The sequence below is a fragment of the Oxyura jamaicensis genome, chromosome 1, assembly GCF_011077185.1.
Source record: "Oxyura jamaicensis isolate SHBP4307 breed ruddy duck chromosome 1, BPBGC_Ojam_1.0, whole genome shotgun sequence".
NCBI classification, from domain to species: Eukaryota; Metazoa; Chordata; class Aves; order Anseriformes; family Anatidae; genus Oxyura; species Oxyura jamaicensis.
In genome coordinates, this window is record NC_048893.1 from 151,399,105 (window position 1) to 151,417,213 (window position 18,109).

The 18,109-nt window shown below is 40.8% G+C and overlaps 1 protein-coding gene across 3 annotated transcripts in view; it reads right to left on the bottom strand.

The window, feature by feature from the left end:
• GPC6 (glypican 6) overlaps positions 1-18,109 on the bottom strand; it is a 795,726-nt gene that overhangs the window by 13,817 nt on the left and 763,800 nt on the right. For all 3 annotated transcript variants that reach the window (XM_035319317.1, XM_035319313.1, XM_035319308.1), the window contains 2 exons: positions 10,121-10,257; positions 110-285 (listed from right to left, as the gene is read on the bottom strand). In XM_035319317.1, coding sequence (XP_035175208.1) covers positions 110-285; positions 10,121-10,257 — 313 coding nt within the window. The remainder of the gene's footprint in view (positions 1-109; positions 286-10,120; positions 10,258-18,109) is intronic.

Consider the following 18,109-nt stretch of genomic DNA (forward strand, 5'->3'; position numbering starts at 1 on the left):
TTATGTTGTCAGAAACAGGGAGCACAAACACAAAGCTATTTAAAATGGAAATGATTTATGAATGCATTTCAAAAATATGTCTATTTAATGACAGCTAATGGTTTCTCACTTGTATCCTGGAAGTTGACGTCATTTCCATTATACGCGTTCTTCAGTTTGTTAGTCATGACACGTAAAGCCATGATTTGTTGTCGAATGAAGGTGTCTGGCCTTGTGATGTCCACATCTACTTCTGGATTGTTGATTTGGTTGGTCAAGCCATCATTCATAATTTCAGGCAAGTATCTATATGGTAGGGTGAATGATTAGTTTGAATGCAGTACATTGCAGAAATAGACCAAACAGAAAATGCTGTACAAAGCAATTTAACACCAATAATGATTACACAGTTCTTTAACAGCTCCACTGGAACCATGTTAAAAATATGTTTTTAATTTCACAGACTCTAAAGGCTCTTTTAAGTATCCTGGCTGTGTGAAAAGCAGAAAGGATTTAAGCTCTCCTGGCTGTGTGAAAAGCAGAAAGGATTTAAGCTCTCCAACCTCATAACTATTCACATACTCCCCAGCACATGCACCAACTGTAATCTATGGAAGAGATTCACCAACCAGCAGTAAGTCACTGCACATCCTGCACTGATATGAACAGTTGTGCACTAAGTTAAGCATCCAGTCATGCATTCTTCTGTTTTTATTTCTTGGTGCTTAAAAATTATGAACTCCTTTTTTATATATAGTATATTTGCTTTGTGGTAGTTCAGAAGCCAATTTGAGGCCGTATACCCTCCTTGATTAAAGGAGGCACTTAATTCATTTTCTTCTCTAGTCCTTCCTCACATTCTTTTTTTTTTTGACCACAGTGAACTCCAGCATCCAGACCTATTCACACCAGGTGGTGTGAATTCACCAGACTCCAGCATTCTCTTTCATTTGGTCCTTATTCCTTACAAATGGGCTATGCTTGCATCTCCCACATACTTTGTGCATAACATATTTAAGGTATGGCATTTCCTATCCATCCACACATCTGAAATTTTTATTCAGGCTCCTAGCTTATCTTCTCTTGATTACTGCAGCGTTCCCTTCTATGACCTTGGCAAATGCAGTCTTATGCGGCTCACAGGGATCAAGAGTGTTTTTGCAGCTCTCTCTCTCTCTCCTAGAAAATCAGCCTATTCCTCCAATCATTCTACAGTAAAAGTCTTCATCATCTTTTGTTAAGTATGCACACTTTGTCCCCTGCTGCTCTCTGTACTCACAGGTACTCCTTATAGGCATCTGCAAAGCTACCTTATTTCTGACTTTGAATTGCTGTAAAAAATTATCGGTGCCTTTTACAGCTGCTGGGCTGATAAAAAGCTGACATTATTCTCCGTGCTGGCATTGTATCCTGAGAAAATACTGTGTCACTGCTTCCCTGTTCTCTCTTATCTGTCCTTTTTTATCTACTTTTTTGTCTCATATTTAGGTTGCAAGGAATTTGGGGCAGATCTACCCTTTGCTCATGTTCATTATCAGGTCATGATGCATTTTGTAATTAGCCTACAAAACAGGCTATCCTACTGATGTCTGTGGAACTCCTCATGTGCGTGCAGTCTAGTCTACTAATGGCAAACTTTCATAATGTCTGGTACCAAATGTAGTTTTAAAAGTATTTTACTTCTCTCTGCCAACCTAATTCACTATCTGTATTCAAATTTGGCTCTGATGCCAGTGTTCTGTTTGTACAGGTCTGGAAAATAAATATATTCCTTAAAAGCAAATGTGAAACTATGGGAGAAAAAAGGACTTTCTACTGAAGTCATGGATAAGTGAAAATTGGTTTTGTATTGCTTCTGGAGATTCACAGAATGATGACTGCTTTGCTGAGCCAGGGGAGGGTTTAGTCTCATCACAATAGGTGCTTGCTTCACAAGATGAGACTCATTTGTCATCAGTGGCCTTTGAAAGCTTACATGAGAATAATCCCAGGGGAGTGTGAACACAGAAGAACGAAACAGGACTGCCCAAAACACCCAGCCTCAAACTGCATTTCTTGATATTTCACTGGTACCATAACAAGAAATAACAGTGCTATAGGGATCCCATCCAGACTCTTGTGGTACAGTCTAAACTACATCGAGAATACAGACCTACCTCCCCTAGTACAAAGGACTGCAAGCTGCAATGTTATGAATCACCAAAGATAGAAATTGGAAATAATTTTGCAGAGCTGCCTGGAGGCAGCAGGATGGAGACCTTGGCATGCAGGAAAGCTCTGAGCTGCAAAGGAACAGCACCTCCATCTGTCACACGTCTCTACAAATGAAATGACTGCTGTAGATAAATTACTCAGCCTAGAAGTAAACCAGTGACTTCAAGGTGCAGTTGATTAAAAAAAGTAAGAATATAAGTATTTCCCTACCAGCTTGGAGAAGAGTTGATCTTGCCCTGTGTCTTGTTCATAACAAAGGCCATAGCTATTAGCAGCTAAAAGTGATCTTAAATCTCTGAGCATTTTTGTGGATTGCTTTCCTTTTTTTTTTTTTTTTTTTTTTTTTTTTTTTTTTTATGAAGAGTTAGCTGCTCTTTATAGCAAACCATCCATGAGAAGCTATGGCTAGCTCTGAACTGCAGTTCACAGGCTTTCTTTGACTGATTTATGTTTGATTTCCTCTTGTCTTATTGTCAATAATAAAAGAAGAATGTACTGACTTCTTAAGTAAACTTTTTATATGGAGAGAATATGAGCTAGTTTGGAGACTTAATGTGGTTAGAGAGTGCTCTGGTGTTTGCTTTTTATTGAGGTTCATATTCTACACTGCGATCAGTGTGGGTCAGATGTCCTTCTGAAGATCATCTAACTTTAAACGTGGCAGTCCAGTCTGTTGTAGAAAGTGATTTCAATCTGTCACCCCCTGCCAGTATCTGCATCAGGATCTGATGATCCCCAAAACATTCCTGGCATGGAGGAGCTACAATTACTTTCAAAGGAAAAACTGCAGTAAATGATATACAACAGAGACATTTTAAAACTTATTTGAAAATACAGATGGTTTTATATGAAGTGTTGGGGATGCAGAGCCAACAGCTGCATTACAGTAGATTTGTAAGAGAAAACATTTCTACATAGGAAAAATATAAGATGTGATGGAAAGCTTTGTTTCAACATAAGCCAGGCTTGACTATTCAATGTATAATTATCAAATAAGGTGTGTAAATCAAGTCCTTACTGCCTAAATCTTTTCTTAGGTTAGATGGGTGCTAACACAGTTCTACAGGGAGCCTCACACAGATCAATTCATCAAGCTTTAAGCAAATTTATCAAATTTCAGGCATTTTAAAATTGTATCAGCATGGCTCAGAGAAGTTTTTACATTAAACACATGAAACTGTGATCCAGCATGAATAATGTAGACATCTAATTTTGGCACAGATGTCCCCAGATTTCTGGTATTGTATGTGGTGGGGAAGGATGGGAGCCAACCAGTACAGCTAGCCCCCAGGGTGTGCTCTCCAGGGTGGTTCACCTCTCATGAGAATGGTCTGGTGCACCTTACCTAGGATGGGCAAGGTAGCCATACTGAATGTGGATCGCAAGAAATCCATTACCATCTAATCACCTAAAAGTTAGGTGGATACTTAAAATCCCAGGCAAATGAACATCTTGGCATTTATGACAGAAAAGGAAAAAAAAAATAGAGTTAGGCTGACAACTCATCTTTAGGTTTCTGTGGATACCAAAACTTATCTATCTACATACAGGTGTGTGAATATGAGCAGAGTCCCACTCTCACCAGATCTGGTCATCACAAGGTCATAAAAAATAGAATCACAGAATCACAGAATCATTAGGGTTGGAAAAGACCTCCAAGATCATCTGGTCCAACCATCCCCCTACCACCCGTGTCACCCACTAAACCTTGTCCCTAAGCACCACATCCACCCTTTCCTTTAACACCCCCAGGGATGCTGACGCCACCACCTCCCTGGGCAACCTTTTCCAATGCCTGACTAATAATCAAGCCAACACTAGCCAGAGGCATATTTACCAGTGTGGTGTACGGACAGGTGTTGGGGTCCTATATATCTTTGGCCAGATGACTAGTTCATTAGATTTCATCTGATGGGGCTTAGTTTCACAAACATAAATATCTGGTACAATTTCAGCTGCTCTTGGTTATTCCTTGTCTTCTCTGGTTGCCAGCCCTGAAAGGTGAGGCTTTCTCATAGGTCCTGCATCATACCTATAGGCTTGATGGGGAGGTCTTGGATGTCTGGAGCATCTAACATGATATTAGGTACCTTTCTTTAAGCAAGTGTGTTGAGTGTTGAGTGCTGAGTGTAACTGTATCTAAAAGGTGCCTTGCTATCACTCCACTAGGGTTTGAATATCTCATAGGTCCAGTGTCTTATTTGCCAGCTTCATGCAGTTATCTTCATGACAGCATCCCAGATAGCAGTAGCTAAGAGTGTTTAGGCAGTTGCAACACTGACCGGATATTGGGGCTCTGTTCAGGCACCTTAACATTGTTGATTTTTTAAAATGCTCTAGCAGGTCTTGCCCTGTCTCTGGCAGGTAGTCTCCCGTGTCATATCTGTCTACTCTAGCTTGGGCAACACATTTGACCCCGTGTTGTCTGTAAGCTCACTCATAGGCATTGGTATTTAAATGTGTGAATTTACATGTCTGAATGTGAAGCTGAATTCTGCCCTCGTTACTGAAGTAGTTTACCTACTTCCTCAGGGGGGAAAAAAATCAGAAAAGCTTATATTGAATGTAAATATCCTTGAATTGTTTTTCCTTCTTTAAAGGACTGGTACAGATATGGAAACATGCAGCCCAAGGTGTTTCTTGAGTGGCAGCCTCTGAGAAGCATCCCAGCACATGTTCTGACAGAAGCATTTTGATATGCGCAGGGTAGGGTTAAGTCGCACTGAATTGGAAGTCTTGCCTTGGGACTACTTTTTGACAGAAGATTTGTTGCTGGCTGGGCAAAGTTGTTGCACACAGCTGCTTTTGCTGCAGTTCTGTAAGTGGAGACACCCCTGTGAATTTAGAGTTTTGTTGCTGCTTCTGCTCTCATTAATGATCTCTTTGTGTGCCTGGCCATTACAAGAGCTGCATGCCCATTATAAATGAGAAAAACAAAAAACAAAAAACAAAAAACAAAGCAAAATCATGCCAACCTGAATCTGTGTCTATTCTTTGCATTTTCCTAGAAAACAAAACAAAACAAAAAAACTAACAAAAACCCCCCAAACCCAGCTTTCATACTCCTCTGACTATAGAGAAGCTGAACAATGCTGTTTGTTTTCTGCTGTTTGCTCCTTGTTCAGCTATGTCAGGAGTTTAGTGTAATTTACATTGTTTTCTAAAATATTAATGCTTTCTGTTCCTCTTAGCCTTTCTGCAGTTCTTGCTTGTCTCAGCAGAGACAACAAAAATGTTTTTTGGCACACCATAGCCAAGCACCACAAAGCCTATTTAAAACCACTCTCTCTCCCTCTCTCCCCCCTTTAATATCAATTTAATGTTCTAGGGTGTTTGCTTCCTTTTTGTGTCTAAAAATGACTGATAAATCTTTCAGATCATTTACATAAAAGCTCTCAGAAAACAAAACAAAACAAAATAACAAACCAAAACCCCCAAACAAAAACAAAACCACAACACACACACACACACACACAAAGGAAGAATATTGTTTTTTTTTTATAAGACATCTGCCTTTAAGGGCAATGTTCTCCATATTTTGCCACCATGGCAGCTGCTTGCAGTAGAACTGGAGCATCCCACCCTGGCAGCACTGGAGTTTTTCCAGGTTCCCAGAACTGTAGGCAATATGGCACAAAATCCAGCACAGGCTTACTCAGGCTGAGATGAAGGTAGGCAGTCACATCTGGTCCGGAATGATAGGTGCAGTGGAAAACTAGCCTGTTTGGCTAACTAGATCACCTCATCTGATTATGTTTGCTCAGGAGTTAACCCTCAAAGGATGTTTTCGGTATTTTAATAATTTCTTAACCATGTTGGAGCAAAGCTTGAGGAGCCAGAAGGAGAGGGAGGGAATTGTTCATCTCTCTCTTTTTTTTTTTTTTTAAGAAGCCACAAAAGTTAACTAGAGCCAGCAGTTAAGAACAGGCAGTTTTTGCACTTACCAAGAAGTGGTTTATTCACACTTCCACTTGTGGCACTAAATGGCTATCTTTGCCTACCTGGGTAAAGCACATTCAGCTCATTCTCTTTGCAAGCCTTGCTGACCCGCAAGGAGTCACTTGCCCAGGGCAGGCACTGCTCTGGTCAGAGCTTCTTCATACCTGAGATTCACCAGGATCTCTGCAAGGGGAGTAGGTGCTCACCTACATGTAGTACGAGGAGAAAAATTCATGCTGGCTGAGACACAGTCCTTGCTCATTTTGGTGAAATACCATTTAGTTTTGTATTTGACACTGAAAATTGCAGTGTGCCTATTTCATTATTATTATTATCATTTTTAGCTTTCTCTTTTTCTCTTTAGCTTTCTTTTCTCTTATAATTACCGTCTGCCTTATCTACTTGTTTACTTGTTCTTGACACCATCTCTCATGTGGGTTGGTTAAGCCCAGTTGGCTGAGGGTGGTCAGAGCAATTTGATGCTCTTCTCCCAGCCATCAGAGTGGTTGCAGATTTGGGTGGTGTTCTCACTGCAGTAACAATCACTTGGTTTATTCAAGGAATAATATCTGGGATTTGGTGTAGATCCTCCTAAAGCTTGTATTCCTAAATTCCCGGGAAATTCCCTTAATTTCTGGAAAACATGTGTTAGTGAAGAGGTTATCAGCTGTTGTTGAGGATTTATTTGCAGATAGGAGAGGAGCTACATTTCTAAAGTTTGGTCTTAATTATGGCTTTAGGTTCTAAATGTGTTAAAAATATCTGTCTCTGCATCTGGCAGAAGACATCCATTATTTAATCGTAAAATTATGTTCAATTTTTTTAATGAATACAGATATGATGGGAATCTCTGCTTGGCATCTTTCTGAAAGGCACTTTGTCTGAAGTATCTTTTTTTTTTTTTTTTTTTTTAAATTGATTTTCCAAAAGAAGAGATTCATCCACCTAATGAATGTTTTCCCATTTGCACAGCACCTGGTTTCTACCTGATGTGACCTGATTAAAACCTCTCTTCACGGAGGATCAGCAACATGCCAAGTGCACCCTTCCAGAACGCCATAATGGATCACTCTGTTACCCCATGATTATTTGTGAATTGCAAAACTTCATTTAGCCCCCGCTGGTGTCACTGCAAATTAATCATGGCAACAGAGTGATATCTGGGGACTGCAATAACCACAAGTGACCTTGGTGTAATGTCTCTCTCAGGAGGAAGCCTAGCTTTCATTCTGTGTGATCTCAAGTTTGTAATGTTTTTTTTTCCTGCAAAAGCAGCATTGGAGGGCGATGTGTAAAATGAAATATGAAGTATAACATGTATCTGGCAATTCAAAGTTTCTAATTCTTTATATAGTCACAAGTTCTGATCAAAACCCAGCAAAAATCTCCTTTCCCAGCAGTAACCAACAACATATTGTCTTCTAATTTGTAGTACTAATATCTAGGGAAAACAGGAAGTGATTAAATTTCTCCTTGCCATGCCTTGCCTTGCCTTGCCTTTCCTTGCCTTGCCTTGCCTTGCCTTCCCTTCCTTTTATTTTCTCATGAGCTATCATATTCTCTGGAACTGAAAATGAAACTCTTTCTGTAGCACAAGGTTGCTTATAACAGACTGCACAGTGAACAAAAGTAGATATATGCACAGTGGCCAGATATTGCTACCCTTGTTCTTTCAAACTAGTGTTTGCTATCAGATGGTAGTCAATATGGTCATGGAAACATTTATGATTTTTCTTTACGCTGCAGTAAATATCTTTGTTCACCAGTCAGGAGGTGATTTTGCATATCAAACTAATTACATTTTCAATATTATTTCATATACAGGCCATGACATCCTATGGTATCTCTCTGATTTATTACTATTCTCTCCACCTGAAGCATTTATTGAACTCTGTTATTAAGATTATGATTATGCATTTCCTTTGTGAATGCATACAAAATAGAAAACAAATAGAGGAGCTGTGGTTAGTTCTGCTGAGACTGTGCTTTCAGGTGATGCTGTGAAGCTATGGTTCCACATCCAGTGGAATGCCCGTGTTGAATTAATCAAGGAGATTATCAGCAGAGGATAGATTTTCTTAACAGCTCCGGAACATTAATCTAATGAAAATAACCAGGCTTCCCATAAGGTACGGCAAAAGGAGGATGAAAAGTTTAAAACAAACCTACAAAACTCTCCCCAGAGTTGGAGCTTTTGCTAGTTCCTTTAGCACACAAGAGAGCTGAAAAGTATTTGCTAGATGTGGTACAAACTCTAGCACTGGCTGTGGGAAGCAGGAGGGATATTAGCAGGTTGGTCTGACTGCTCTTTTCGAGAAAGAGCAGCATATATCTCTTATTAATGTGTGCGTCCTGATGTGACACATGGTGCCCAGCTGTGAGGCCTGGAAACTCTGTTTAACCACTGCAGCATGCCAGCCTGGGGTTACAGCTTACAAAGCACACCTATGAGAACAGATATTATAGAGGAAGGTAAAAACACATCTTTATTTCTCTCTTCATGCTGTTCCTTTGTGATGAATGCTGTAACAGCCAGATGCTCCTCTCAGGTGTCTTTGTCAGAGTCCCCAGGGGCTTTCCCTAGATCTGGGACGAAGGAATGGAGCAGTGACCTGTAAGGCTGCCCCTGCTTTTGAACAGATTTTTTTAAGTGCTTCTAAAGGTGGGTTCAATGGACTAGCAGCAGCCCATACAGCTCTCTGCTCTGGTCTGTAAAATGAATTATTCTGAGCATTATGTAGCAAGGCATAGTGAAAGGGCATGTATTCACTGCAAGACCTCCCCCTGTAGCATGTTCCTTACAAAATTGGCAAGGTGGTGGCATGGGTGCCACCTGTCTTTGTATCAGCCATCCATGCAAAATGATATTTAACAGGTTTATGAGTTTTTGTTATGTTCTGTTATTTGCACTGAGTTTTTCTATTTTATGTTTGTCTCACTTTTGTATTTTTTCTTACTGTGTCATTTCATTTATTTATTTTTATTTATTTATTTTTATTTAATTTAAATTCTAGCTTCATTTGTGTCATCGAGTAAAAGGAAGATAGAGAGGAAGATGTGCTACTACTCTCCAGAAACAGTACTCACTGGACACTCAAACCCTTCAACTCTTCCTCTCTTCTCAAAGTCACAGGCTACTGCTGCAAAACCAAGACCAGACTGCCTCTATTATACTCCTTGAGTCAATCCCTCTCTCCCTTTCTCTGCAGGGTTAATCAGATCCTCTCCTTTGTCTGCTGATGAATCCACATTAGGACACTTGGAGACACCTGCTCATCAGCTAGCACCAACCTGGCCAAAGCCAGAGACATACACACCTTGAAATTTAAACTCACAGAAAAGTCATCACATAAAAAAGTCTGATGACCATAGTGTTTCTGATAAAGTAATGTACGGCCAAGCCTTCTGCACAAGATAACTATGAGTATTATATTTATTCTCTGTTGGCTATTTTTTTCTCTCTTTTTGTTTCCCACCTTTCTTTTCTCTCTCTCTCTTTCTCGTTTGTTTCCTTTCCTTTCTTTTCTCTCTCTCTCTCTCTTTTTTTTTTTTTTTCCACAGCAAATAGCCCTCAGCTTTGCCAGCCAATAGCAAATAGAGCCAAAATTCCAATTTCTGCTTCATCCTAGTATGGTATCCCAAGAGTGCAATTGCTTCACAAGCTGTCAGTCCCAACACAGGGATACTAAATGGACCTAAAGAGCTCTTTGAAATCTCAGTATAAATTATCCTTCTGGAGCTCAACCAGTGAACATTTTCTGTGTTCACATGCTGGCACGCTGTGCACATTTACAGTTACTCACACTCTAGCTTTAATGGCACCTTGACAATAGGTAATCTCAGCTGCAAAGTATGTGTGAACAATTACTTGTTCTTCCCATTTCTATTTTGCTCTTACAAACAGCTTTGTAAAATTCTCTCAATTTTGTGATTGCTTCAGGCCTGATGGGGATTTGGACCAAGTTCGATGAGAAAGGGTCCACCTCACCTCGCCTTGGTATGGCCATTCCAGCAGTCCTCCTCATTTAACGAACCGGCTGTCACTCGTTCATCCTTGCAGATTGTGTAGGGGAATGTTGACCAGAACTTTTTAGAGACCTTTAGTTTTTCTTTAATGTCTGTTACCTGATTAAGAGACAATGAAAGGGAAAACTGGTTAAAACACATCAGCCGTATTAGCTATCATCGTAAATAATATGTTGTTTAATTCCATAACGAATGATGGTGGAGGTTAAAAGGACTGACGGTGCTAAAACCTAAACTCCTGTATTTATGAGCAAGGCACAGTGCCTTTGGGCCCAGAGAGTACAAATAATCAAATTCACCTTTTTCCACAGGCATGGCATTAATAAAAAGCACGTTACATCTTGCTCTTTCTATTCCCAATTTGTCTAAGGTTTTCTAAATATACATCTTTCTAAGAATTAATATGCCTCGCTGTCTGCTGAATGTCAATTCAGTTAAATAGTGTTCATCAGATAAAATGTCTTGCCCACCAGCTCGGTCATGCCTTAAATAAATATTACACTTAGATCTATATGTGCAGGTTCTGAAAAAAATGATGCAGTGCTGGGCTGATGTTCAACTGATTTATGACACACAGGCTGAATGCATTGCAGTACATTTGGATTTTGCTAACAGTGAGAGGTTTGCGTATATATGGGCATGCAGAGACTATATCCTTCTTTGCTATTAGATAGAGACAAATATCTGTAGCTGGATACAGACTTCACATTCAAGAAATGCTGGGACAGTATCAGAACAGTTCCTTTACGTTATAAACTCCCTCTTGAACAATAATTTAATTTGGCATGATTCAGGCAGCAAGCAGGAACAAACTGAATTTCCAGCACCAACTTAATACATGCTCTGGCTGAAACGTTATCAGTTCTTGTTTTGTGTTTGGTTTACTAGAGTGGAAAAATCTACAAGAATAGATAGAGAACACAACAAAGGACAGACTACAAAGGATGAATGGTGCCAGTGTTGTTCTTATGGAAACAGATGCATTTCACATTAAGTTGTAATAGGATTTAGGGGAGCTTGTTGAATAGCTTTCAAAGGAAATCACTGAGCTTTATTCTTTTAAAAAATGAGAAATAAAAGCTCTCCATTGTTCCATTCAGTTCTGAGATTGGCTTTTAGGTTGTTGAGGTACAATATTGTACTTGGCTATTTATCTCTTTTATCTTTTGTTCTGAAGACATGATAGCTCTCTGAGCAAATGGCCCACACTGCTTTGCAGTGCTTAAACCTTGTAGAATGTCACTTTATATGCCAGGAGATGGAGACATCCAAGGATGTTATTTCAGAAGCACCTCACACATTTTCATCCGTAAGAAATAAGTAGGACAGTATTTGCCTGCGTGAATTGTTGACAGTATTTCTTGCCATGATAGAAATCTTATAAATCTCCTCCATACCCTCTGCCAAGGCCTACTTGCTGTGTTTTCATATCACAGACACCAGCAGCATTTGTAAGCCCTTTAAAGTCTCAGTAGGAGAGCCCTGACAAGCCAAAAATAAAATTCTAGTTTACAGACTGTGGGCAGGTCTTCATCAGCAGTGGGGATGGTCTCGGGATGCCTGCCCTGCCTGATCTCTTTGGTCCGTGGGACTAGGGGTTTCGGGCAACAGGCAGAGAGCAGCCCCTACTCTTCCCTTTACGTGCACGCTAAGGATAAAACCCCAGCATCACTGGTGGTACAGCTGAACAACACATGCCACTTAGTTAAACTGCCTGGGATTCACAGAGAGCTGTGTAAACTTCTGTTAGGCTGTATAGTGGGTTTACATGGCAAGGTTTTGGTAGGAGGGGTGGCATAATGGTGGCTTCTGTGAGAAGAATCTTGAAACTGCCCCATGTTAGATAAGGGCCCCAGTGCTGACCAGAGCCGAGCCAACAAGCGATGTTGTTTGCACCTCTGTTAGAGCATATTTAAGAAAGGGAAAAAAAATGCTGCTACACACAGCAGCTGGGAGAGTGAAAGGACTGAGAAACAACCCTGCAGACTTCAAGGTCAGTGCAGCAGGAGGGCAGGAGGTGCTCCAGGCAGGCAGCAGCAGTTCCTCTGTGGGCTGTGGAGAGGCCCCTGGTGGAGCAGGCTGTCCCCCTGCAGCCCATGGGTCCCACACGGAGCAGGTCTCCACGCTGCAGCCCGTGGAGGAGCCCCCGGTGGAGCAGGTGGATGTGGCCTGGAGGAGGCTGCGGCCCATGGAGAGCCCCCGCAGGAGCAGGCCCCGGGCCGGAGCTGCAGCCCGTGGAGAGGAGCCCACGCAGGAGCAGGGGTCTGGGGGGAGCTGCTGCCCGTGGGGGACCTGTGCTGGAGCAGTTTGCTCCTGGGGGATGGATGGACCCCGTGGTACGGAGCCGTGTGGGAGCAGTGCTTGGAGAGCTGCTGCCTGTGGGAAGACAACACAGGATCAGTTTGGGAAGGACGGCATTCTGTGGGAGGGACCCCACGTGGAGCAGGGGCAGAGAGTAACCAAGAATGAGCAGCTGAGGTGGAGCTCAGCCACCCACTCGAGTAAAACCACCATAGGCCAGTAAATCATATAGAGAACTCCTACTGAAACTGCTGGCAATGTAGGGAAAAGGGCATGTAGGAAGGGTTTGTAGGTCCATCTGTATAATCTTGGGTAATAAGAGATACAAGGGGACAGATTTTCTCATTTATAACCTCTCCTGGATAACCATTTACAAAAGCAAACATATTTGTGGTGAGTAATTAGTTTTCAGAGCAGTAAGTTCACTGCTATCTGGAAGTTATTTTAAGTTATTCAAAACTCGGATGTTAAGAGCTATATTCAGATTCTTACTGTAGCCAAATTAGATCTGGCATTCTAGGATTACAGACTTCTATTCTGAACCACAAGTGAGTCAACACCCATTGGAAAGTGATTTTCCCCAGCACCTGTAAGGGCTGTAATTTGGAATACAAACTTCATATTTTCATACAATTCAATAAAAGATTAAGAGAGGTTCTCACTCTTCACAGGCTCTCCAGAAATATGCTCTGAAAATTAAAACGGGGACTTCCACTCCCCAATGACTTTCAAAGATACTAAATAACATTTGCATGTTCTTTACGTGTACTGCGTATAGACAACACATTATTAAATTTCCTAACAACATGTATATATATATATTTGTACTGTAGAAGTACATCTGGTAAAGAAGATCGTACTTTACCAACAGGTTTTGGTAAAAGACAGCTGATTAAATCTCCCAAGTATCCCTGTGAGTTGTCATTCCCGTTTTAGAGCCTGGGGAGAGGGAGACATTTACATGACTCACAAAAGGCAGCAATAGCAAAAATGATTACAGCTTAGAGAGAGGTTTCCATTTGCAGATCTCTCTAGATTACACTAGATGTCCAGGCGGGCAATGAGGCAATGACTTTGAAGTATTTCTAATGTAATTTTAAATGCAGAATAGAATTGGGTGCTGCAACACCTGCAATGATATGCAAAACTTTTGCTGGTGGGTTTCAGTACCTTCAGTTTTGGGATCTCCTCAGGCATAGCCACAGAAAATCTGTTATTAGTCCCCACAGTTACATGTGTCCCACTCTACATTGTTTTGATCACTGCCAGTATATAAAAAATAGGCAATAGATGTACAGTCCCTTGAAAATGAGGTAAAAGCCACTAAGGGTTCAGTTAACATTGCTTGCTTGTGATTTATGAAGTCAGACTACTGCATCCCCTCCCTAGTGATCTGTGGCCATGTAAATGATTCCTTGGTATTTCCCATGCTTTGAATTAAAGATTAACTTTCAAGCTTAGTTAGACTTCTGTGGAAATGTTTAAACACAAGAAGTCTGCGATTTTGATACTTTACATATTTCCTTCCCACTTTCTCAGGCAGAGATTTACTTGAATTAAGACAGCTGGATCTCCTTGGTCTCAGTTAGTGTGACTTTTCCTGGCTATCTCCCTGATGTTGCCCTGCCACTATTTTGAACTATTCTTCAGCTGCTTTGAAGGTACTAAATTTATTTTGAGTTGCAATACTTTCTCCTTCATAAGAAAAAATATATCAAAAGCTGTGCAAAGAGCTATATATTTATATATATATATTCTTTCTTTCTTTCTTTCTTTCTTTTTTATTTTTTTTCCTTTTCCTTTTTTTTTTAACTGATACATAGAAATGGATATTAAAATAGCCAGGCTTTTATCTGTAATTGCTAACAGAAAGAAGATGTTACTCTATAGGTAAGAAAAGTTAAAAATTTGCATCATTTTCAAAGAGAAATTCATGTCCAGAGTCATGAAAATAGTATAGTTACACACCCTACAATGAGAAAGGCAGTTAATTTCTTACTCCTGCCACTGACTTTTTCTGTGATCAGGGCAGTCATTCAAGCCATATAAGTCCTCAGCAGAACTTAACACCACCACCTATGAGCTCACTTCCAATCCTGCTAGCACAGGCTCAATTTTAAGCAGGTAAATAAAGGAGACCAATTTTTTTGTCTTCTTTACTCACCTTGGACTCCAGAGGAAGGAGGTGAGCTAAAAAGCAAGCCCATAGCAAGCCCATCATTTTGGCAGGAATCAGACCTTAGAATTCCTTGTTTTAGCTCAGGACATCTGGATAAATTGAAAAACTCACCAGGATAATTCAGAAAAGCATCTAAAATATGCAAAACTAAAAGTGTAATGATGATGTTCTATAAAGCAGGAAAGATCCCAAACAGACAGTTGCTTGTCAAGCTAGCAGCTAAGTTCCCATGGATTTTGCTGATTTGGTTTAGTTTCTGATGGAGACATACTTCCTCCGCAGGGGAATAATGTGTGTCCAGAAGCAATGTGGGCCAAAAAGCAGATTTTAAAGGTGGTGCTCCCAAATATATATATATTTAAAGTAATTTCTGTTATTTGCTCCTCCTTTCCCCACAGCAAGTCCATCTCAGAGTCCTTCCAGTTTTATTATCCCCCTAACATAATCCCTGCTCTCACAGATAGTCAGAGGTGTCTTACAAGATGCAAAAACAGTGTTCAAAGATGCTGGAATGTGTCCAGAACTGACCCTGGTTCAATGCAATAAATGAAATACAAGCGTCTTGCTGATATTAAGTACAAATGGTTATTAACATTCTTTTCTCCTTCTTACTGACACTTTTACATCACTTTTTTTTTGTTTTATTCTGCAAGTTCTGGCAGATTTTCTTTTTGAAATGCAAGCAGGATATGCAGCTTGCCTTTCTGCTGATACCTTCTCCCTGGGGATGCTCAGAAACATCTCAATGCAAAATCTCAATGAAGGTTAAGCCTTTATGCCTTGGAAACAAGTACAAATGTTTCTTGCTACTCACTGGACGTTGCTTCTCTGATGAACTAGGGTGTCACTCTGGATGGCACATGGTGGGTTGGTACATGGCAGCGCAGCCTCTCAGAAGATGTTTTGAGTGGATGTTTGTGATTGAGGCACTGTGGTTTCACAGACTTGAATTCACAGACAACATTTAATTAATCCCACTTCTTCCTGCTGTGTTATTTCCAGGTGAACAGCCAGAATGCTTTCTGCTGCCTGCTGCTTGTTTTCCCCTAGACTTGTCTAATGTCCCCAGCCAGCCACCCAGCACCCTGGCAGCCTTTATGAACAATGATGTGGAGCTTTTATAATGACGGGCAGCTTGATAACAGATTTATGGATATGGAGCTTGACAGCCTGAGCTGTGTGTGGGATTGTGGGGAACATACCTTTTGTCACAGACATGGCAGGGTAGCAAGAACAAGCAGATCATTATGATCTGATTTGTGTTATGCCATACCAGCAGAAAACTGCCCTGGACTTTTATACATCGATCAGTATTTATGTCCATTAGGGATTTCATCTGAAAGCATTCTCGGACTAATGGCTAACAATTTGTTTAAAAGGACTCAGTCAGCAAGCTTAAAACCCATATTATGTACTGTCTGCAACTGTTTGTTATGTTTATGTCTCTCATACATGTGAGTGCAATGGTGCAAGAATTACCTGTGACAACCAGATAAGTAGAGGACAGCTGGATATTTTAATTGACACACGGTTGTCCTTGTAAACTGGGCTTAATTAAAAGCAGTTAACTCAGACCCCTAAGTTTTAAGAGCTGTCCCTCACAAAAGACACGTCTTCTGTATGTCCTTTGTTACATCTGCCAGCTTCCTATAGATGTCTCGGAGGCATAAGGCACTTATGTATAAAGGCAGTAGAACTAGGCTCCCTTTATCTGACCTAGGTGCCTGAATTTAAAGAGGATTCCTCTCTCACAGGCACCTGCATTTCTCCACTGACTAGGCACAAGGAGATTAGGTGCATATTTTTGTCTGGAACGGCTCATTAAGCGCCCAAAGTTTCAATGCCCATTGGGTGCCTCGGCGAGGACGACCCACTTTGACTTGGAGCAAGCGAAGCGGAACGGATTTGCTCTATACAGAGATTATTTTTTTTTTTTTTCATACATTATGCATTTCCCCATTACCTCACAAAAGCAAATTGAAATTCAAGTAGCTGCTGAACCCTGCACTTCATGGCAGTGATTTTTCAGAAGTGAAGCGGGTGGGGTCGGCAGGACCTGGAGATGGCGGTGTTGCTCAGCTTTCTGCTGCTGCCAGCCCCCCCCCCCCCCCCCCCCCGCTCCTTGCACGTTATTTTCCAGAGAGTGAGGCTGTGGATGGTTCTGCTGCATATAAAACTGACAACCCTGTTATTTTAAACTCGAAAGTGACAGGCTGTTATTTTAATGAGGTCTGCCAGTGCCAAGGTTAACCAAAGCTTTATTTCCCTACAAAATGTTAAGGCTGCGGTTCTAAAAAGGGGGCTGTGAAATTTTACGGTTATTGATACTTTCTCAGCACATACAAGTTCTGAGAATTTCGCCCAGGCCTTCTTGTGCAACAAATGTTTTTTTGTCTTTCTGCTTCTCCTTTTTTATAAATTTGACTTTGTGACTTAAAATGATCCAGAGCTCTCCCAATAACTGCCTGCTCATGATTCATGTTTCTGCTTAGAAAAGCAGATGACAGCTCTTCTAATCAAGAACTAACGCTGAATCCCAGTTATAAAGCACAAATGGGCGCTTGGGTAATTTGTGAAATAAAACAAACGAGCTAGGCGACTTTCCAAAGCAAGACGTTTCTCACCAGAGTATTTTAAAGTGAAATGAAAGATTTTTTTTTTTTTTTTTTTTTTTTTTGCCATTATCTCTAAGGGCTACTCACATCTTTGACAAGAAAAAGTTAAAGCCTTTAATAAAAGTAAGTGAAGAATTACCACTGGCCCTTCTGAATTCTCAGAATAGAAGACATATAACTTCAGACTGCTGGGGTGGATTCAGCTCCTGTTTGACTTCTCCTATTCTTATATCTCTACATTCACAGTATAATCCACACCAACACAGGGCGACTCAGTTGCCCCCGTTAAGTCTCTAGTGCCATCCAAGATGCTCAGGGTATCTCTCCTAGCCAGCAGTGACCAGTGCAATCTTCCTACAGGTTGTGAGATGTATGTGAATGCTCCGTGTGCTGTTTTGGATGTTTCTTTCAGCTTTGATGTGGAACAGGTGTTTTAAAGCAATCCAGGTTGCCCATTGCATTGTGTTTTAAGGAGAACATTTACAGGTCTGCAGAAATGCTGGTATGTGTTTGCAGAAATCTCCTTCTCATATGTGGCCTGGTGATGTCTGTGCCATGACACCGTGTGTTTCCCAGATCCAGAGTCATGTGCCATGGCCTAGACATGGACTGTCGCCTCCCAGAGCTGATGACCCTTTGCTCAAAAATAATATGACCAAAGTGAGTGTGTGGCTTGTAGCATTGCCACTTTTTTGTCTTAACCCTGACCTGGATAGCCTACCTCCTGCAATGTTCACAGGTCTGGAAAGAGCTTAACACTGCCTCACATCACCAAATAGAGCCTTTTTTTTTAATTTGTATTTTTTTTTTAATTATTTTTATTTTTTAATTTTTGGACATTCTTGCTTACAAGCAA